General features: G+C 48.0%; 1 protein-coding gene across 1 annotated transcript; it reads left to right on the top strand.

Annotated features, from left to right (window-relative positions):
- Nucleotides 1-21,595: 21,595 nt before the first annotated feature.
- LOC123067456 (uncharacterized) lies at nucleotides 21,596-22,096 on the top strand (the record flags this gene model as incomplete). Its single annotated transcript, XM_044490242.1, has 1 exon — nucleotides 21,596-22,096. A coding segment is annotated over one exon (501 nt), but the record flags the coding sequence as incomplete, so codon positions are not given.
- Nucleotides 22,097-22,702: the final 606 nt, after the last annotated feature.

Consider the following 22,702-nt stretch of genomic DNA (forward strand, 5'->3'; position numbering starts at 1 on the left):
ACACAAGAGAGTAATGAACAGAATAATGCTATCACTACATGCATATATGGCTAGTGGAAAGCTCTATGGTTACAGTTTTGCATAAAGCCAATGTTTTCCTACAACAAAGGAATAAATTTTAAACTATCATGGTGGTTGTTAAACATTGAGAAGGTTCACCCAACTCAATCCCAATTAAGCATCATCAGTAAACCCAATCAAATTATATTAAGAACGATGAGATCCACATGATAATCCAAGAAATAGATACTCAAAATGTCCATAACCGGGGACACAGCTAACCATGATTAGTTTGTACACTCTGCAGAGGTTTGCGCACTTTTCCCCACAAGACTCAAATACATCCATGTCGGAGAAACAAGACACAGCCTTTCTGAAACAGTAACTCTTTACTCTGGGTGGACAGTTACACCTACTTTCCCTTACATCTGCTAGCCCACCACTAAAAGAACCAATAAAAGAGGTCTTCCAACTTACTCAACTATGTTAGAGCCCATAATAGCTTGTGGATGCACACGGAAGTTTCCAGTATGAATAATCTTATGATCCCTTTCAGCCCGGGTGGCGGTCCATAGGAGAATCACACGGTACCCCGGGATTTCCAAAAAAACAGGCAACCCTGGGTTCCCCAGGTGCCTCAATCCACCCAGATGTGTTTTAAAGTAGCCACCTTAAGTTAACCATTAATTAACAATACTCACATCTGTCATGGATACACTCACTCAATCCACATCTACGAGCATAGCATAGCAATATAAGCAACGTAGAAGTAACTCCCAAAGGTTTGATAATAAACATGGCAATAGGTACTACCTCATCTACTTCCCAAACCCAGATATTAATCAGATCCTAACCATGCAATTGTTTGAGGATTGATCTAATGCAATAAAACTAGGTAGTAAAGAGGTATGATCAAAGTGTTACTTGCCTTGCTGATGATCCGTGAAACCTAAAGACTCGTAGTAGCACGCTTCGCACTACGGGTACTCTATCGCAAAAAAACAAGCATACAATAATCACTCAATTAGAAGCACGGGTAAAACTCAAACAAGAGATCTAACCAGAAAGTTCAACTTAAGAACTCCGGTTTGCAAAAAGAATCAAATCAAACGAAGCAACGAAACTCAAACTGCGAAAGAAACAAGCCTCGTTTACTAATCTGGACTTAAGTCAAATTTTACAGTAGCAAAAACTTGTTTAAGTTGGTTAAACAGAAAGAGGGCTTCGAGACGAAACTCTAGGCGTTTGAATCGCCTGATTCCGATAAACGTGCAAAAAGATAAACTAAAACGAAAATCAGGGCAGAAATCACGATCGAAAATAATCGCAGAAAATCCCTGGAAAAAGAAAAACTGACGAACAGGCAAATGAACGAACGTTCGCTGTTTGCGGCTAAACGGTGAAAATCGTTCGTTAAAACGAACAAACGAATGGGCGTTCGCTAAATAACTAAACTGAAAAATAAAAAAATAAAACCGATCTATAAAAAAATAAACCGCGGGTTCTTAAAAAAACCGTGCGGTTTTCCGAAGAAAACCGGAGGCGGCGGACGGCTACCTCCGGCAAATCCGGCGAGCGCGGTGCCGGGTCCAGCGGTGGTCGGCGGCGACGGCGGGGCTCCAGCGGGGCGGCGGGTGGCGGCAGTGGTCGGTGGCGGTGACGGCGACGTGGCAGAGAGGGGCGGCGGCGGCGGGGCGGTTCACGAGGCGAGGCGGTGATGGCTTAGGGTTTGGGGCGCGGGTGGGCTGCGGCAGTGGGACGGGCTGTAGGGGGCTCGCGGGTGGCTTATAAGAGGGTCGGCCTGGGGAGTCCTGGCCGATTACGGCCTGGAGTCGGTTTCGTTTTTTAATAAATAATTCCGCGCAGAGAAACGAAGAAAAGAAATACTAAATGGACTCCAAAAATCCTGAAATTAATTTTCCCCGTCGTCTAAAAATATAGCGCACAGAATGAACATTTACTTGGGCCTATAATGCTATTTTAAAAAACACATATTTTTTCTAATTCAAATAAAATAGCGATAAAACTCCGAATAAAAAATCTTATTTGATTTTAATATTAAATCTCCAATATTTCTTTATTTTGGGAAAGTCATTTTATCCCCTCCCTTTTATTTTTTAGAAGAAATATTCGAAGAGAAAATAATTAAAATCAAACGATCCTCTTTTCAAAGTTTGAGAAAACTCAAATATGAAAATAACGAAATCCCCAACTCTCTCCGTGGGTCCTTGAGTTGCGTAGAATTTCTAGGATCAAGCCAAAATGCAATAAAATATGATATGCAATGATGATTTAATGTATAACATTCCAAATTGAAATTTTGGGATGTTACAAACCTACCCCCCTTAAGATGAATCTCGCCCTCGAGATTCGGGTTGGCTAGAAAATAGGTGAGGGTGAGCCTTCCGTAGGTCTTCCTCTCGCTCCCAGGTGGCTTCATCTTCGGTATGGTGGCTCCACTGAACTTTGCAGAACTTGATAACCTTGCTGCACGTGACTCGGCTGGCAAACTCGAGAATCTTTACTGGTTTCTCCTCGTAGGTCAAATCGGTATCCAACTGAATCGCTTCTAGTGGCACTGTATCTCTCATAGGAATATCGGCCATCTCTGTGTGGCACTTCTTTAGTTGGGAAACATGGAACACATCGTGAACTCTTGACAATCCTTCGAGCAATTCCAACTTGTAAGAAACTTCTCCCATACATTCCAAAACTTTGTATGGTCCCACAAAACGTGGTGCTAACTTTCCCTTAACTCCAAAATGCTTAACTCCTCGAAGTGGGGACACTCGAAGATAAACTCTATCTCCGACTTCGTAAACTGTCTCCTTGCATTTAGAATCCGCATAGCTCTTCTACCTGGACTGGGCTACCTTGAGTCTATCGTGAATCAGCTTAACCTTCTCTTCAGACTCTTTAATCAAATATGGTCCAAAGAACTGACGGTCTTCAACTTCATACCATAACAACGGTGTTCTGCACCTCCTTCTGTACAAAGCTTTGAAAGGGGCCATCTTCAAACTGGCTTGATAGTTGTTGTTGTAAGAGAACTCTGCATATGGCAAATTGACGTCCCAACTAGATCCATAATCTAGCGCACAAGCTCTCAACATGTCCTCTAGAATCTGATTGACCCTCTCAGTCTGTCCATCTGTCTGTGGATGAAAGGTTGTACTGAACTCTAGCCTGGTACCCAAAGTTTCGTGCAACTGATTCCAGAACTTTGAGGTAAACTAGGTTCCTCTATCTGATACAATGGTCCTCGGAACTCCATGCAGACATACAATCCTGGCCATGTATATCTTTAAAAACTTAGCACTGGTATAAGTGGTCTTCACTGGGATGAAATGAGCTACTTTCGTCAAACGATCGACTACAACCCGTATCGAGTCATAGCCTGAACGAGTCCTGGGCAATCCCGTGATAAAATCCATGCCTAGCTTATCCCACTTCCATTTGGGTACCAACAATGGCTGTAGCAATCCAGCTGGCTTCTGATGTTCTACCTTTACTCTCTGACATACATCACAAACTGCTACAAAATATCCTTCTTCATTCCAGTCCACCAGAAACTATCCTTCAAATCCAGATACATCTTGGTATTTCCTGGTTGAATCGAATACGGTGAATTATGGCCCACCTGCAGAATTAACTTGCTGATCTCTTGATCATTGGGCACGTATACGCGGTCCTCAAACCATAAGGTATCGTGCTCATCCTCACGAAATCCCTTAGCTTTTCCTTTGCTCATCCTTTCCTTTATCTCGGCAATCTCCTTGTCCATCTTCTGAGCTTCTCTGATCTTATCCATCAAAGTAGACTGAATTTCCAATGCTGCTACATAGCCTCTTGGAATTATCTCCAAACATAGCTCGTGAAGATCCTCTGCTAACTCCTTGGGTAACTCTCCGGTCATGAGTGTGTTGACATGGCTCTTGCGGCTCAACGCATCGGCTACTACATTAGCCTTTCCTGGATGATAATGCAACCTCATATCATAATTCTTAATGAGCTCCAACCATCTCCTTTACCTGAGATTCAACTCCTGCTGCGTGAAGATATACGTCAAACTCTTGTGATCCGTGTACACCTCACAATGGTTTCCGATGAGAAAATGTCTCCATGTCTTCAATGCATGGACTACGACTGCTAACTCCAAATCATGTGTAGCATAATTCAACTCATGGGGTTTAAGCTGTCATGAGGCATATGAAACAACTCTTCCCTCCTGCATAAGCAATTCTCCAAGTCCACGACGAGAAGCATCGCAATACACTTGATAATCCTTGCGTGGATCTGGCAGAATCATCACTGGTGCTGTAACCAAACGTTTCTTCAACTCTTGAAAACTAGCCTCACATTCCTCAGTCCATTTGAACTTGGTGTCCTCCTTCAACAACTCTGTCATAGGCTTTGCAATCTTTGAGAATTTCTCAATGAACCTCTGGTAGTATCCTGCGAGTCCAAGAAAACTCCGGATCTCTCCAACTGACGTGGGCACTTCCCAATTTGTCACAGTGAAAACTTTGGTGGGGTCTACTCTTATTCCTTCTCCGGATATAACATATCCAAGGAACCAACTTCCTTCAACCAAAACTCACACTTGCTGAACTTGGCATATAACTGATGTTCTCTGAGCTTCCCAAGTACCAAACGCAAATGCTCCTTATGGTCCTCTTTATTCTTCGAGTAGACTAATATGTTATCAATGAACACCACGACGAACTTATCCAAAAGCTCCATAAACACCTTGTTCATCATGTTCATGAAATAGGCAGGTGCGTTAGTCAGACCAAATGCATAACGGTATACTCATATAGGCCGTACCTTGTGGTAAAAGTTGTCTTAGGTATATCCTGCTCTCGAATCTTCAACTGGTGGTATCCTGATCGCAGATCGATCTTGGAAAATACTTTAGCTCCTTGCAACTGGTCAAACAAATCATTGATCATCGATAGTGGGTACTTGTTCTTGATCGTTACTTCATTCAATCCTCGATAATCGACAACCATCCTCAAAGATCCATCCTTCTTCTCCACTAGAAGCACTGGTGATCCCCAAGGTGACGAACTTCGGCGAATATAGACTTTATCCAGTAACTCCTTAATATGCTTCTTAATTTCCTCCAAATCCTTTGCGGGCATCCTGTAGGGTCTCTTAGATATTGGCCCTACGCCTGGCAAAAGCTCAATCAAAAACTCAATGTCTCTATCCGGTGGCATGCCTGGAAACTCTTCTGCAAATACATCAGGGAAATCCTTCACCACTGGTAATTCCTCCTGTACAACTCCTGATAAGGAATTCACTTGAGTCCTCTTCGGCACATGCCGGGATACATACTTAATCCTTCTTCCTTCTGGGGTGGTGAGCAAAATCAACTTACTGGCGCAATTGATGTTTCCTCCATACATCGATGGCCAATCCATACCCAGAATCACATCCAAACCTTGCGACTCCAAAATTATCAGGTCTGAGGGGAAAACATGCCTACCTATGGTTAATGGCATCTGAAAACATCCTTGGCTTGCCATATATGAAGGAAATATGCCCTAGAGGCAATAATAAAGTTATTATTTATTTTCTCATATCATGATAAATATTTTATTATTCATGCTAGAATTGTATTAACCGGAAACATGATACATGTGTGAATACATAGACAAACTTAATGTCACTAGTATGCCTCTACTTGACTAGCTCATTACTCAAAGATGGTTATGTTTCCTAACCATAGACATGTGTTGTCATTTGATTAACGGGATCACATCATTAGGAGAATGATGTGATTGACTTGACCCATTCTGTTAGCTTAGCACTTGATCGTTTAGTATGTTGCTATTGCTTTCTTCATGACTTATACAAGTTCCTATAACTATGAGATTATGCAACTCCTGTTTACCGGAGGAACACTTTGTCTGCTACCAAATGTCATCACATAACTGGGTGATTATAAAGGAGCTCTACAGGTGTCTCCAAAGGTACATGTTGAGTTGGCGTATTTCGAGATTAGGTTTTGTCACTCCGATTGTTGGAGAGGTATCTCTGGGCCCTCTCGGTAATGCACATCACTATAAGCCTTGCAAGCAATGTAGCTAATGAGTTAGTTACGGAATGATGCATTACGTAATGAGTAAAGAGACTTGCTGGTAACGAGATTGAACTAGGTATTGGATACCGACGATCGAATCTCGAGCAAGTAACATACCGATGACAAAGGGAATTCTGCTATTGGTTATTGACCGGAAACGAGTCTCGGTCATGTCTACATAGTTATCGAACCCGTAGGGTCCGCACGCTTAAGGTTTCGATGACAGTTATATTATGAGTTTATGAGTTTTGATGTACTGAAGTTTGTTCGGAGTCCCGGATGAGATTACGGACATGATGAGGAGTCTCAAAATGGTCGAGACATGAAGATTGATATATTGGAAGCCTATATTTGGATGTCGGAAGTGTTCCGGGTGAAATCGGGATTTTACCGGAGTACCGGGAGGTTACCGGAACCCCCCGGGGGCTTAATGGGCCTACATGGGCCTTAGTGGAGAAGAGGATACGTGGCAAGGGTTGGGCCGCACGCCCCTCCCCCTAGTCTGAATAGGACATGGAGAGGGGGCGGCGCCCCCCTTTCCTTCCTCTCCCCCTCCTCCTTCCCCCCTTCTCCTAGTCCAACAAGGAAAGGAGGGAGTCCTACTCCCGGTGGGAGTAGGACTCCCCTTGGCGCGCCCCTCCTAGGCCGGCTGCCCCCTCCCCCTTGGCTCCTTTATATACGGGGGCAGGGGGTGATACATCTCCAACGTATCTACTTTTCCAAACACTTTTGCCCTTGTTTTGGACTCTAACTTGCATGATTTGAATGAAACTAACCCGGACTGACGCTATTATCAGCAGAACTGCCATGATGTTGTTTTATGTGTAGAAAAGAAAAGTTCTCGGAATGTCCTAAAAATCCACGGAGGCACTTTTTGGAAATAATAAGAATTTTTGGCGAAAGAATCAATACATGGGGGCCCACAGGCTGTCCACGAGACAGGGGGGCGCCCCCCTAGGGCGCGGCCTCCTATCTCGTGGGCCCCCTGGACCTCCACCGACCTCAACTCCAACTCCATATATTCACGTTCGGGGAGAAAAAATCAGAGAGAAAGTTTCATCGCGTTTTACGACACGAAGCCGCCGCCAAGCCCTAATCTCTCTCGGGAGGGCCGTTTGAGGCTCCGGAGAGGGGGATTCGTCGCCATCGTCATCATCAACCATCCTCCATCACCAATTTCATGATGGTCACTAATAACCCACAAGTATAGGGGATCGCAATAGTTTTCGAGGGTAGAGTATTCAACCCAAATTTATTGATTCGACACAAGGGGAGCCAAAGAATATTCTCAAGTATTAGCAGCTGAGTTGTCAATTCAACCACACCTGGAAACTTAGTATTTGCAGCAAAGTGTTTAGTAGCAAAGTAATATGATAGTGGTGGTAATGGTAACAAAAGTAAAGATAGCAAAAGTAATGTTTTTGGTATTTTCGTAGTGATTGTAATAGTAGCAACGGAAAAGTAAATAAGCAGTATATGGAAAACTCGTAGGCACCGGATTAGCGATGGATAATTATGCCGGATGTTGCTCATCATGTAACAGTCATAACATAGGGTGACACAGAACTAGCTCAAGTTCATCAATGTCATGTAGGCATGTATTCCGTATATAGTCATACGTTCTTATGGAAAAGAACTTGCATGAAATCTTTTGTCCTACCCTCCCATGGCAGCGGGGTCCTATTGGAAACTAAGGGATATTAAGGCCTCCTTTTAATAGAGAACCGGAACAAAGCATTAGCACATAGTGAATACATGAATTCCTCAAACTATGGTCATCACCGGGAGTGGTCCCAATTATAGTCACTTCGGGGTTGCCGGATCATAACACATAGTAGGTGACTATAGACTTGCAAGATAGGATCAAGAACACACATATATTCATGAAAACATAATAGGTTCGGATCTGAAATCATGGCACTCGGGCCCTAGTGACAAGCATTAAGCATAGCAAAGTCATAGCAACATCAATCTCAGAACATAATGGATACTAGGGATCAAACCCTAACAAAACTAACTCGATTACATGATAAATCTCATCCAACCCATCACCGTCTAGCAAGCCTACGATGCAATTACTCACGCACGGCGGTGAGCATCATGAAATTGGTGATGGAGGATGGTTGATGATGACGACAACGATGAATCCCCCTCTCCGGAGCCCCGAACGGACTCGAGATCAGCCCTCCCGAGAGAGATTAGGGCTTGGTGGCGGCTCCGTATCGTAAAATGCGATGAAACTTTCTCTCTGATTTTTTTCTCCCCGAAAGCCAACATATGGAGTTGGAGTTGGCATCGGAGGGCCACCAGGGGACCCACAAGGTAGGGTGGCGCGCCCAGGGGGGAGGAGCGTGCCCCCCACCCTCGTGAACAGGGTGTGGGCCCCCTGGCCTTCATCTTTGGCGAGGATTTTTTATTATTTATTCTAAGATATTCCGTGGAGTTTCAGGTCATTCCGAGAACTTTTATTTTCTGGACATAAAACAACACCATGGCAATTTTGCTGAAAACAGCGTCAGTCCGGGTTAGTTTCATTCAAATCATACAAGTTAGAGTCCAAAATAAGGGCAAAAGTGTTTGGAAAAGTAGATACGATGGAGACGTATCACTCACCGCCGTGCGTGAGTAATTCCATCGTATTCTTGCTGGACGGTGATGGGTTGGATGAGATTTACCATATAATCGAGTTAGTTTTGTTAGGGTTTGATCCCTAGTATCCACTATGTTCTGAGATTGATGTGGCTATGACTTTGCTATGCTTAATGCTTGTCACTAGGGCCCGAGTGTTTGGAAAAGTAGATGCGACGGAGACGTATCAACTCCCCCAAGCTTAAACCCTTGCTTGTCCTCGAGCAATTCAGTTGACAAACTGAAAGAGAAAAAGAAAAACTTTTACAAACTCTGTTTGCTCTTGTTGTTGTAAACATGAAAATCCAGCATTCAAGTTTCAGCAATTATTATGAACTAACCATACTCACAATAACGCGTAGGTCTCACAATTACTCATATCAATAGCATAATCAGCTAGCGAGCCATAATAATAAAACTCAGATGATAACACTTTCTCAAAATAATCATAACATGATATGACAAAATGGTATCTCGCTAACCATTTCTGAGACCGCAAAACATAAATGCAGAGCACCTTTAAAGATCAAGGACTGACTAAACATTGTAATTCATGGTAAAAGAGATCCAGTCAAGTCATACCCAATATAAACCAATAATAATGAATGCAAACGACAGTGTGCTCTCCAGCGGGTGCTTATTAATAAGAAGGGTGATGACTCAACATAAAAGTAAATAGATAGGCCCTTCGCAGAGGGAAGCAGGGATTTGTAGAGGTGCCAGAGCTCGGTTTTGAAATAGAGATAAATTATATTTTGAGCGGCATACTTTCATTGACAACATAACAACTAAAAGACGACGATATCTTCCATGCTAAACAGATTATGGGCAGTTCTCAAACAGAATGGTAAAGTTTATACTCCCCCTCCTCCACAAGCATCAATCCATGGCTTGCTCGAAACAACGAGTGCCTCCAACATTTAACGGGTCCCAAGGGGAGTTTTGTTTGTAGTTATTTTGATTTAGTTTGCACAAAGCATGGGACTGGGCATCCCGAATACCAGCCATTTTCTCGTGAATGAGGAGTGGAGTCCACTCCTCTTGAGAATAACCCGCCTAACACGGAAGATAAGGGCAGCTCTAGTTGACACATGAGCTATTCGAGCATGCAAAACAGAATGTTTATTTGAAGGTTTAGAGTTTGGCACATACAAATTTACTTGGAACGGCAGGTAAATACCGCATATAGGAAGGTATAGTGGACTCATATGGCATAACTTTGGGGTTTAAGGAGTTTGGATGCACAAGCAGTATTCCCGCTTAGTACAGGTGAAGGCTAGCAAAAGACTGGGAAGCGACCAACTGAGAGAGCGACAACAGTCATAAAAATGCATTAAAATTAATTCACACCGAGCACAAGCATGAGTAGGATATAATCCACCATGAGCATTAATATCATGAAGGCTATGTTGATTGGATTCAACTACATGCGTGAACATGTGCCATGTCGAGTCACTCAATGCATTTAAAGGAGGATACCACCCTATCATACCACACCATAATCATCTCAATAGCATGTTGGCGCGCAAGGTAAACCATTATAACTCATAGCTAATCAAGCATGGCACACGCAACTATAATCTCTAAATGTCATTGCAAATATGTTTACTTCATAATAGCTGAATCACGAATGATGAATCAACATATTTACAAAAACAAGAGAGGTCGAGTTCATACCAGCTTTTCTCTTGCACGACCGAACGGTGTGTATAATAATAAGAGTGCACGTGCATTGGACTAAGCTGGAATCTGCAAGCATTCAGCTCAAGAGAGAAGACAAGTAATATGGGCTCTAGGTCAAATAAACAATCATGCATATAAGAGCCACTAAGCATTTTCAATATGGTCTTCTCAACCCCCAAAGAAAGAAAAAGAAATCAAAACTATTTACATGGGAAAGCTCCCAACAAGTAAAAGAAAAACGGGAAATATTTTTGGGTTTTCTTTTTCATTCAACTAAAAGCATGAAAAGTACTAACTAATTTTTTTGCTTTTTCTTAAGGTTTATCAAACACACAAGAAGAAAGCAGGAAAAAGAAAAATTAAACTAGCATGGATAATACAGTGAAAGAGTATGAGCACTGTTGGTGTCAAAACCGGCGGATCTCGGGTAGGGGGTCCCGAACTGTGCGTCTAGGCGGATGGTAACAGGAGACAAGGGACACGATGTTTTTACCCAGGTTCGGGCCCTCTCGATGGAGGTAAAACCCTACTCCTGCTTGATTGATATTGATGATATGGGTAGTACAAGAGTGCCACGAGATCAAGGAGGCTAAACCATAGAAGCTAGCCTATGGTATGATTGTTGTTCGTCCTATGGACTAAAACCCTCCGGTTTATATAGACACCGGAGAGGGCTAGGGTTACACAGAGTCGGTTACAATGGTAGGAGATCTACATATCCGTATTGCCAAGCTTCCCTTCCACGCCAAGGAAAGTCCCATCCGGACACGGGACGGAGTCTTCAATCTAGCATCTTCATAGTCTAGGAGTCCGGCCGCTGATGATAGTTCGGCTATCCGGACACCCCCTAGTCCAGGACTCCCTCAGTAGCCCCTGAACCAGGCTTCAATGACGACGAGTCTGGCGCGCATATTATCTTCGGCATTGCAAGGCGGGTTCCTCCTCCGAATAATTCATAGAAGATTGTGAACACCAGGATAGTGTCCGGCTCTGCAAAATAATTTCCACATACCACCATAGAGAGAATAATATTTATACAAGTTCAATCTGCTAACGTATTTTGCGGCGTGACGTCACACCACAACCAAGCTTTTCTTCGAATCGTTTTTATTGTACCACCTCAGCGCGTTTAGCGAAGCGGTTTCCTTGGCACGTCTTGTCGAAGCAGAGATCGTGTCCCCTTATTCCAGGATTCTCATCAATACAGACGTGGGTAACCCAACCGTGCCATTGATTGCGGCGCTTGGGTGATAAGCGAGTTTTATCAGGCGGTGGGGACGCATAGTTTCATCCGCTCATGTATAAGGGGATAAGGATCCACCTTTTTACCTATGCCTTCTTCCTCCTTTGCTTATCCATCTCCGCGCACTCGAGCTCCAGCGCCCAAGTCCACACATCTCACCTCAACCCTCTCTAGCCTTGTCCGGAGCGGGAGGCAAGTGGATGGCCTCCTCCGTCATGGAGGGGCACATTAAGAAGCTGCAAAGCGCTGGAAATTTGTCCAACGATATCGCGCACCGGCTCCCCGACGAGGGGCAGCTCATCTCCACCCCCGGGCCCCATGAGAGGGTGCTATTCCTTCCCCAATTCCTCCGCGGACTGGGCTTCCCACTCCACCCCTTTGTCCGGGGGCTCATGTTCTACTATGTCCTGGATTTTCATGATCTGGCCCCGAATTTCATCCTCAACATGAAGGTGTTTATTGTCGTGTGCGAGGCCTTCCTCTGCATCCAGCCCCACTTCGTCTTGTGGCTCAAGACCTTCAATGTCAAGCCGAAGGTTGTGAACGGCAGCCAAGTGGAGTGCGGAGGCGCCATGGTGGGCAAGATGCCCAAGGTCACTTCGCTCGAGGGCGCCTTCGTGGAAACCATCAAAGGGTGGCAATCGGGGTGGTTCTACATCACCGAGCCGCGTGACCCTAAATGGGCAGCGGTCCCCGAATTCAGATTTGGCATCCCCATGCGGCTCACTTCCTGGAAGGAGAAGGGACTGATGTGGGGTAGTTCGAAAGAGCTGACCGGACTCCAATCCTGTCTTCAAACCCTGGTGAACAATAATCTCAAGCTTGTCAACGTGATCCAGGTCATGCTCGTCCGCCGGATTCTCCCCTGTCAACAGCGGGACTTTAATTTGTGGGAGTTTGATCCGGCACAGCACCGGACCTTGAGCGGGCTCTTCGCCACTACGTACGAAGATTCCTGGAGGGTGTTGTTCAAGGGCGCCGAAGCTCCCGCATCCGCTACCGAAGATCGCGGATTCAGCTCGCAGCGTCCGGCTGGCGAGGCAAGCCATGTTATCCTTTATGGGACACTTGTTTTTCGTAGTTTGACTTTATGCGGGATCTAAACTCCCAACACCTTTAATAGCCCTGGCAAGCGACGTCCGGACAGGTTAACTGTCCGGCACCCCTTCCAGAAGACCCAGCGGATGCCCGTCTAACAGGGCTGCTGGCCCCGGCACTTTACGTAGTGCCGGAGAAGAAGGCCAAGAAGAAGGCCATGGGAACCCGAAGGAGTTCCCGGCATCAGGTGGTATCGGATTCATTGTCCGATGACTCCGAGCTGGACTCCTCCCACGAGGACGAGGAGGAGAAGAAAGAGGCCTCTCCCCCATCGGGGGGAGAGAGGAAGAGGAAGGCCTCCCCAGCGAGGGAGGCCGAAGGATCAAAGAAGGGGAGGACCCTTCCCCCGGATTGTTCCGCCAACATCAGCGACGACGACGAGGAGTGGCCCTCAAGGGCCAAGCCTCTGACAAGATCGTAAGTGTCCGGACCCCTGAATAACTCATATTTTTTTGTTTTTGTCACATGGTGTCTTTCTAATGCCGCATACAACCCTGTAGTCCGCCCAGGGACGATCTTCCCCGAGCGGATCCTTGGGCCCGTCGAATGTGGATAGTACTTCCCTTCCGACCGCCTCCACCCCCTGTGACGCCGACGACGCTGAGGTGGGATCCCAGGAAGGGACCCACCAGGAGGAGGAGTCCCCGAAGGTGCCGCAGGGCAACCTCCCGGACTTTGTGCCGGACTCCGCACCGGAACCTGTAGTGGTTCCGGAGTCCGGCGGATGGCCCCTCCGTAAGAAGGGCAAGACTGTGACGCCAGCGGCCTCCGTCCAACCAAAGGCGCCGGATAATTTGATGGAGGCGCTCAACGGTGCTTCCATCAAAGAGGAACACCGCACTATCATGAGTGCGATGATTCAGAAGGTTCAGCTCGCCAAAAGCGGGCTGACCGAAGCCTGCAGCAGCCTTCTAACATGCTTTGAGGTAAGAGTTTTAATATATGTAAAATAGTACCTCGTAGACAGTAGCCCCTGATGCTCGGTTTGGTGTTCCGAACGAAAAACCAGACTGAGGATCTAAAAAGATATACGCAGGAGTCTTAAAATATGTCAATATGGGAATGCAGGCTGTGCTGCTGACCTCTGCCGCACTGACTGCGGAGGTTAATGCTTTGAAGCAAAGCCTCGAGCGGTCCGAGAGCGAGCTCGGCCGTGCCAAGAAGCAGCTTGAGGACAAGGAAGGTGAGTAACACCTTATTAAAGTTGTACCTTACAGAAAAGGATTTGGTTGCAAGGGGAATGCCAAGGATAAGGTGGGTACTCTAGGGGCTACGAATGAGGTGGCGACCCTGAAGGAGGCGGTGTCCGCGGCCGAACGCAATGCGGCCACGGAACGCGCTGAGCGAGAGAAACAGGAGGCCCGGGTGGTGGAGGTACAGCAAGAGCTCCAGGCTCTCGTGGAAAAACACGAGAGTCTGGAGCATGACTCGAAGACTCGATAGTCTGAGCTTGCCTTGGCTCTTGAGAGTGCCAAAGCCGCTAAGGCCGAAGCCCACAAGGCCCTCCAGGAAATCGAGCATTGAAGAAGATAGCGGCGGGTAAGGCATTCTTCATGCAAAGCAATCATGTAAATGTGAATTACCTATTACTTACCCGAATTTGGAGCTCTCCAGGAGCGTTCGCAGATCTGCCCCGTAGCGTGTCCGATGCTGCCGCTTTCTACAGAGCCGAGGGGAGCTCGATGGAGAAGGTGTTCTGGTCTGAGTATGCTGAGGCCGGACATCCGGTGACCCTTAGAGACCAGCTGAAGCAGCTGGTCGAGCTTCACAAGGTGGCCGAACAGGCCATAAAGGGCCTCATAGTTCGGCTGTGGCCCAAGGAGGCCATGCCTGGGAGCTACTTCGGCCTGGTGCGGCGGCTGGTGGACTCTTGTCAATGGGTTGAGGTCATCAAGCACTCCGCCTGCATTGAAGGTGCCCGTCGGGCCCTTGCCCGTGCAAAGGTGCACTGGGGCAGGATGGACGCTGTGAAGCTTGTGACGGACGCGCCATCGGCGGGCAAAGACTATCGCACGCCCAGATGTATTATAAGGGTGTCCTGAAGGGTGCCCGCATGATTGCGGGTGAGTGCTCCAAAGATGTAATATTTGAGTAGACTCGCATTTTGTTATCCTGTGCGCTGAAAACTTTGTTCATGTGCGCTAAGCAACGCTTGTTGATTTAAAATATTACCTTCTGTGCGGCCGTTTATCAAATCTGAGAGTTGGCAAGTCGTCGGCTTCAGCCCCCATGCCACGAGTGCTGGGGTGTTCGGGATAACCTTGAGCGCTCTTGTTCCCATGTTTGGGTCCATCTAGGGAGGCGCTCGACACAACGAACAAGGCAACCGGACTTATAATGCTTGAACACTCCCACTTAGCCATAGAATTCTATAATTTTAAATATCGGCGAAGCCCCTAGAGTTAGGAAGGTCGAATTCGGGGATCTACCCACGCCTGGGCCGGACAAAGCCGGTTCCTCGCTCTAAGCGGCATAAGTCTTTAGGGACTCGAAAAAACCTCTCGAACAGCGACCAGCTCTCACCTCATCATGACGGTCAGTTTTAGCTTTCTCCACTGAGGCGCTCGCCCAGCTCAAATGGGGCGCCATCGCAGTGGTTTTCCCAGCGCTACCTTAGCCGATATAACGGAACGTAAGGTACCAAAACATGGGAGCCGGGCAAACCCAACTATTGACCCAAGACATGATTTGGAGCCGATGCATATAATGCTATAAGTTCGGGGTGCCGCACTTGTGAAAGTGTTTGGACTTATCACACCATAATGTGGGGAACTTAAGCCCCTGGTGTGTTTAGCCGCACCAAAGTGTACGGATGCAATATGTCATAAATGAACATATGTATAAGAAAGGCATGCAATAATAGGCAAAAAAGCGATGAATTGTTTATTCAAGAAATACTGCCGTGAATGCAGAATCATACAAATAGTGCGATAAGAAAGGGGTGGGACTATTAAACATGTCCCCCTCCAGGGGCAGGCTGCGGAATGGTGTATAAAACAGATTTAATGCTCGTAATGGAGACCACCTGGATACTCGTCGTAGCCTTTATCCTTCCCTGTCTGTTGCATCGTGAGTTCGGCAGGTCTACCGCCGGACAGGGCCTCTGGTAAATGGGGTCCTGTGGATGAGAAGAAAGAAAAAATAGAAAAAAAGAAGGATAGAAAAAGGATGACACACTTGGGAGCCCCTGGTGTGGTTGAGCCGCACTACGGGCCTGTCGTGGTCGTGCCCCTCCCCCCTATGCCCATGGTATCTCTAGAGCATAATGATGTACGCGAAGTACTGGTCTTGCAATTTTGCAAGGGCTGGGGTTGGGGCCGCATTGCTACGCGTGCTCGGAACGTGCCAGGTGGTCTTGTTGTAGGTTACTCCGGGCACGTTTGGCGGTGTCCGTTCGCTTAACGGCCGGACTCGAAAATTGCCTTAAGAGGCTGCTCTGTTCTTCTGCCGCGAGAGCCGCTGTATGCTCCTCCATTCGGAGAGAGAGTTCAGTGTTTCCGTTGACCGTGATGACTCCTCGAGGGCCTGGCATCTTGAGCTTCAGGTATGCGTAGTGTGGCACCGCGTTGAACTTTGCAAACACGGTCCGTCCGAGCAGAGCATGATAGCCGCTGCGGAACGGAACTATGTCGAAGATTAACTCCTCGCTTTGGAAGTTATCCGGGGATCCGAAGACCACTTCCAGTGTAACTGAGCCTGTACAATTGGCCTCTACGCCTAGTATGACGCCTTTGAAGGTCGTCTTTGTGGGTTTAATCCTTGAGGGGTCTATGCCCATCTTGCGTGTTGTATCCTGATAAAGTAGGTTCAGGCTGCTGCCGCCGTCCATCAGGACTCTGGTGAGGTGAAATCCATTAACGATTGGGTCTAGAACCAATGCGGCGAATCCGCCGTGGCGGATGCTGGTGGGGTGGTCCCTTCGATCAAAAGTGATCGGGCAGGAGGACCATGGGTTGAACTTTGGGGCGACTGGCTCCATCGCGTATATGTCCCTGAGTGCACGCTTCCGCTCCCTCTTGGGTATTTGGGTTGCGTATATCATGTTCACCGTCCGCACTTGTGGGGGGAATCCCTTCTGTCCTCTATTGTTCGGCGGTCGGGTCTCTTCCTCGTCATCGTTATGCAGCCCCTTGTCATTCTTTTCGGCAATTAGCTTGCCTGCCTGCTTGAATACTCAACAGTCCCTGTTGGTGTGATTAGCTGGCTTTTCGGGGGTGCCGTGTATCTGGCACGAGCAGTCGAGTATTCGGTCCAAATTGGACGGACCTGGAGTAGTTCTTTTGAATGGCGCCTTTTTCCGCTGACCGGGTTTGGAGCCTCTGAATCCCGCATTGACTGCCGTATCCTCAGTATTGTCGCCGTTAATGCGGCATTTGTGCTTGTTGCGACGCGACCTGCCGTTGCGGTCCTTGGTATCCGGACTGCCAGAATTTTTGCTGAGGTTGTTGCTGCGGGCTAGGCAGTTGTCCTCTCCCACGCAAAAGCAGGTCATGAGTGATGTGAGGGCTGCCATGGATTTCGGCTTTTCCTGTCCTAGGTGCCGGGCAAGCCACTCATCGCGGATGTTGTGTTCGAAGGCCGCGAGGGCCTCCACATCAGGACAGTCAACAATTTGATTTTTCTTGGTTAAGAACCGTGTCCAGAATTGTCTGGCCGATTTGTCTGGCTGCTGAATTATATGGCTTAGGTCATCAACGTCTGGTGGTCGCACATACGTGCCCTGGAAGTTATCAAGGAATGTGTCTTCCAGGTCCTCCCAACACCCAATTGATTCTGCTGGCAAGCTGTTAAGCCAATGCCGAGCTAGCCCTTTAAGCTTGAGTGGGAAGTATTTGATGGCGTGAAGATCATCCCCGCGGGCCATGTGGATATGAAGGAGATAGTCTTTGATCCAAACCGCGGGGTCTGTTGTGCCATCATAGGATTCAATATTCACGGGTTTAAACCCTTCGGGGATTTGATGATCCATTACTTCATCTGTGAAGCATAGTGGGTGTGCGGCGCCTCTGTATCGGGATATATCACGACGTAGCTCGAACGAGCTTTGTCTACTGTGTTCAGCCCGGCCGGACTTGCTGTATCAGGCGCGACGGTTGTCGTCGCGTATCGTGGGGCGCCCACGCGATCCGTAGATCGATCTTGATTGTCTTGCCTTATCCTCCAATATGTCTCGCAAGTCCGACGCATTCCCCCGTGGCTTTGTGCTTTTCGAGCAATGCCTGGGTACGGTTTTAGTGGAGGGCCTAGAGGCCTCTCTGTTGCGGCCACGAGGTGGCCGGTCAGCCGTATTGTGCGCTGGTGATGTGGGTTTGTATGCTTCCTCCTCTAATCGGGGGAGCAGCTTGCGTTTGGGGTAGCTTTTGGAGGGGCGTTCGAGTTCGTGCTCTTCTGCCACAAGGACTTTAGTCCATCTGTCGGCTAGCAGATCTTGATCAGCTCTAAGTTGTTGCTGCTTTTTCTTGAGGCTGCTTGCCGTGGCCATAAGCCTGCGTTTAAAACGCTCTTGTTCGACGGGATCGTCAGGCATGACGAATTCGTCGTCGTCGAGGCTTGCCTCGTCTCTAGAGGGAGGCATGTAATTATCATCCTCTACCTCTTCGTCTGCCGCTCTCTCGTGAGGGCTGGCTTCTCCGTCCTCCCGTGCTTAATCTTGCTGGAGGGGGTTGTCTTCGGAACTGTCTGGGGTGTTATTATCTCCGGTGCCGGAATCTCCATTCTTGCTGTGGCGGGATTTAGAGCGGCGCCGCTGACGCTGGCGCTTAGGCTGTTTCTTGGAGGGGTCTTTGAGGGAGTCCTGGACTAGGGGGTGTCCGGATAGCCGAACTATCATCATCGGCCGGACTCTAAGACTATGAAGATACAAGATTGAAGACTTCATCCCATGTCCGGATGGGACTTTCCTTGGCGCGGAAGGCAAGCTTGGCAATACAGATATGTAGATCTCCTACCATTGTAACCGACTCTGTGTAACCCTAGCCCTCTCTGGTGTCTATATAAATCGGAGGGTTTTAGTCCGTAGGACAACAATCACAACAACAATCATACCATAGGCTAGCTTCTAGGGTTTAGCCTCCTTGATCTCGTGGTAGATCCACTCTTTTACTACCCATATCATCAATATCAATCAAGCAGGAGTAGGGTTTTACCTCCATCGAGAGGGCCCGAACCTGGGTAAAAACATCGTGTCCCTTGTCTCCAGTTACCATCTGCCTAGACGCACAGTTCGGGACCCCCTACCCGAGATGTGCCGGTTTTGACACCGACATTGGTGCTTTCATTGAGAGTTCCTCTGTGTCATCACCGATAGGCTGGATGGCTCCTTCGATCATCGACCACGACATGGTCCAGGGTGAGACTTTTCTCCCCGGTCAGATCTTCATATTCGGCGGCTTTGCACTGCGGGCCAATTCGCTTGGCCATCTGGAGTAGATCGAAAGCTACGCCCCTGGCCATCAGGACAGATTTGGAAGCCTGAACTTCACGGCCGACATCCGCGGAGACTTGATCTTCGACGAATTCGAGCCACAGCCGAGCGCGCCGCACTGTCATGATGGGCACGATTTAGCTCTGCTGTCGGACAGCGCCCTGGAGGCCGCACATGAGTCCGCTCCGACCCTTAATTCGGAGCCGACCGCGTAGATCGAGGATGGGTGGCTAGACACCGCCTCGGGGGCTGCTACCCCTACGGCGATGGAGCCGAATACTGACCTTGTCCCTTGTGACGCTTATGACTTAGAGGTGCCGGACTCCTCGCCGGACTCCGAACCTCCCGCGCCCCATCCAATCGAATCCGGTTGGGCGCCAATCATGGAGTTCACCGCCGCGGACATCTTTCAACACTCACCTCTTGGCGACATCCTGAATTCGCTAAAGTATCTATCGCTATTAGGAGAACCCTGGCCGAACTGCGGTCAGGATGGTTGGGATGCGGACGACGAAGAAATTCAAGGCCCACCCACCACCCACTTTATAGCCACTGTCGACGGTTTAACCGACATGCTAGACTTTGACTCCAAAGACATCGATGGTATGGACGATGATGCCGGAGACGACCAAGAACCAGCTCCTACTGGGCACTGGAAAGCCACCTCAACTCATGACATATACATGGTGGATACACCAAAAGGAGGCGATAACGAGGAACAACGGGACGCGGTGAAGGATAATTCCCCCGAAAAACAACCAAAATGGCGACGCAAGCACCGCCCGAAGTCCCGCCTCGATAATAACAACACCCATAATGACCCAGCCGTAGAGCCAGGCGAACCAGTGGACGACGAACATGCAACCAAGCAACCATCCGAACAGGATGAATTGGACAAGCAACCCATCTCTGGCGAAAACAACAGTCCAGACGATCTCACGTCGGACACATCACCGGAGCAAAAGAACCTTCACAAAAGGCTCGTCGCCACTGCAACAAGTTTGAAGAAGCAGAAGCGGAAGCTCAAAACAGCGGAAGACGTACTCAGAATGAGATGGAGCAAAGTACTCAAGACCGCAGACAAATACGGCAATAGTCACCAAGCAAAGAGCTACCCGAAGCGCAAGTTGTTGCCCGAATTCGACGAGGAGGCCGTAGAGCCACCACAATCAAAAAGCAAAGAGGCCGCCTGGCCGGATAGATGACCAGATGACAGGCTAAGAGTGGCAAGCGGCGCCGCACACAAGCCGGCACATGATACACATAAAGATCCTCGCAAAAAGGATGGCCCGGTCAGGTCCATTTATGGGCCAAAAAAGAGGGCTCCAGGAAGCAACACAACACGCCGAGTGTTCGAATATAACGACACACCTAAGTACAGGGGTGCCGCACACCCACTATGTTTCACCGATGAGGTCCTGGATCATGAATTTCCAGCGGGTTTTAAGCCCGTAAACATAGAGCCATACGACGGAACAACAGACCCCGGAGTCTGGATTGAGGATTACATCCTACACATACATATGGCTATAGGAGACGATCTCCATGCCATAAAATACCTACCCCTCAAGCTCAAAGGGCCAGCTCGGCATTGGCTCAAAAGCCTCCAGAAAATACCATTGGAAGTTGGGAAGAGCTCGAGGATGCGTTTAGAGCAAATTTTCAGGGGACTTTTGTCCGCCCTCCGGATGCAGATGATTTAAGTCACATAACTCAACAGCCCGGAGAGTGAGCACACAAATTCTGGAACAGGTTCCTCACCAAAAAGAACCAAATAGTCGACTGTCCGGACGCTGAAGCCTTAGCAGCTTTTAAACATAACGTCCGAGACGAATGGCTCGCCAGACACCTCGGCCAGGAAAAACCAAGAACAATGGCCGCGCTAACGAGCCTCATGACCCGCTTCTGCGCGGGAGAAGATAGCTGGCTGGCAAGATGCAGCGCCAGCGACCCAAGTACATCCGAGGTCAGAGATGGAAATGGAAAATCACGACGAAGAAAAGATCAGCGCCGGAATAAAGAAAATGGCCCAAAGAATAGGGCGGTCAATGCCGGATTCAAAATCTCTCGGCCAAACAACAAAACACTGCCTCTTAAGGACAACAGTGACGAGTTATCCAACCTAAACAAAATTTTGGATAGGATATGTCAGATCCACAGTACCCCCGGGAAGCCTGCAAACCACACCCACCGAGATTGTTGGGTCTTCAAGCAGTCTGGACGACTCAACGCCAAACACAAGGGGCTTGACATGCCAAGCGAGGACGATGACGAACCCCACAAGCAGAGCGCTGGAAAACAAAAGAACTTCCCACAAGAAGTAAAAATAGTGAATTCACTTCAAGTGATAACAAGGAAAAATACGGAGGCGTCTATCAAAGCACATGCCGCACGGTCCACCCCAGCGAAATCCCGAGATTGGATGTCAAAACCAATTACTTTCGACCATCTGGATTACTCCAAAAATATTCGAAACGCAGGATGGACTACTTTGATATTGGATCCTATAATCGACGAACTACAATTTACACAAGTCCTAATGGATGGCGGTAGCGATTTAAACCTGCTATATCCGGACACAATCCGCGGGATGGGGATAGACCCTACCAAAATTCACCATAGCAGGACTTCCTTCAAAGGAGTGACGCCAGGCCCTTACGCTCATTGCACGGGCTCCTTACTACTAGAAGTTGTGTTCGGTTCATCCGACAACTTCCGTCGCGAAAAGCTAATCTTCCATATCGCCCCATTTAAAAGTAGCCACCAAGCACTATTGGGACATGAAGCTTTCGCCCGCTTTAACGCAATACCGCATTACGCGTCTCTTACACTTAAAATGCCTGGTCCACGAGGCATTATCTCTTTGAAAGGTCGCCTAAGACCCCGGACATGGCTAGGAGAGTCCGGCATAAACAAACTAGGGGCTTCCTAGCCACATACCCCTCTACAAGGGGCTGTGAGCATAAACAATTAGAGCCAATAAAGCTCAACTTTATTCATATTTTAAATCATACTCTGTTTTAAATACATTTTTGGCACGGTATTTTCCCAAGCTAAGTTCTTCTCTTTTACAGATGAATAGCGTGCTACACCCGTCCAGGATACAACACAACGGAGACACAGGCGCAGACGTGCAGTAGGGACCCGTTGCAAGGATTCTTTTCAGATTAAGACCCTGCGTAAACCTTTCTTACTGTCTCTTGTTGATACACATCCCCTGGTTTCCTATCATAACCGAGGAGGGGACTGGCGTTTTGGCATCGGCCGCGTCAGAAGTTTTCGCCCGTACCTGGACACTAGGGGCTTAGGGCATCGTTCTACCCGTTTTCATAAAGACCGAATACCTCAGGGAGTGTTCGGCGTCTCGAGTTAGGCCTTATATGCATCAGCTCCGAATCATCTCTTTGGTCAAATGTTGGGTTTGCCCTGCTCCTGTGTTTTGCTGCCTTACGTTCCGTATCATCGACTAACGTGGCACCCAGAGAACTACTGCGATTGTGCCCCGGTTCGGCTGGGCGAGCACCTCAGTAGAGAAAGC

Source organism: Triticum aestivum, chromosome 3B (genome assembly GCF_018294505.1).
Source record: "Triticum aestivum cultivar Chinese Spring chromosome 3B, IWGSC CS RefSeq v2.1, whole genome shotgun sequence".
NCBI lineage: Eukaryota > Viridiplantae > Streptophyta > Magnoliopsida > Poales > Poaceae > Triticum > Triticum aestivum.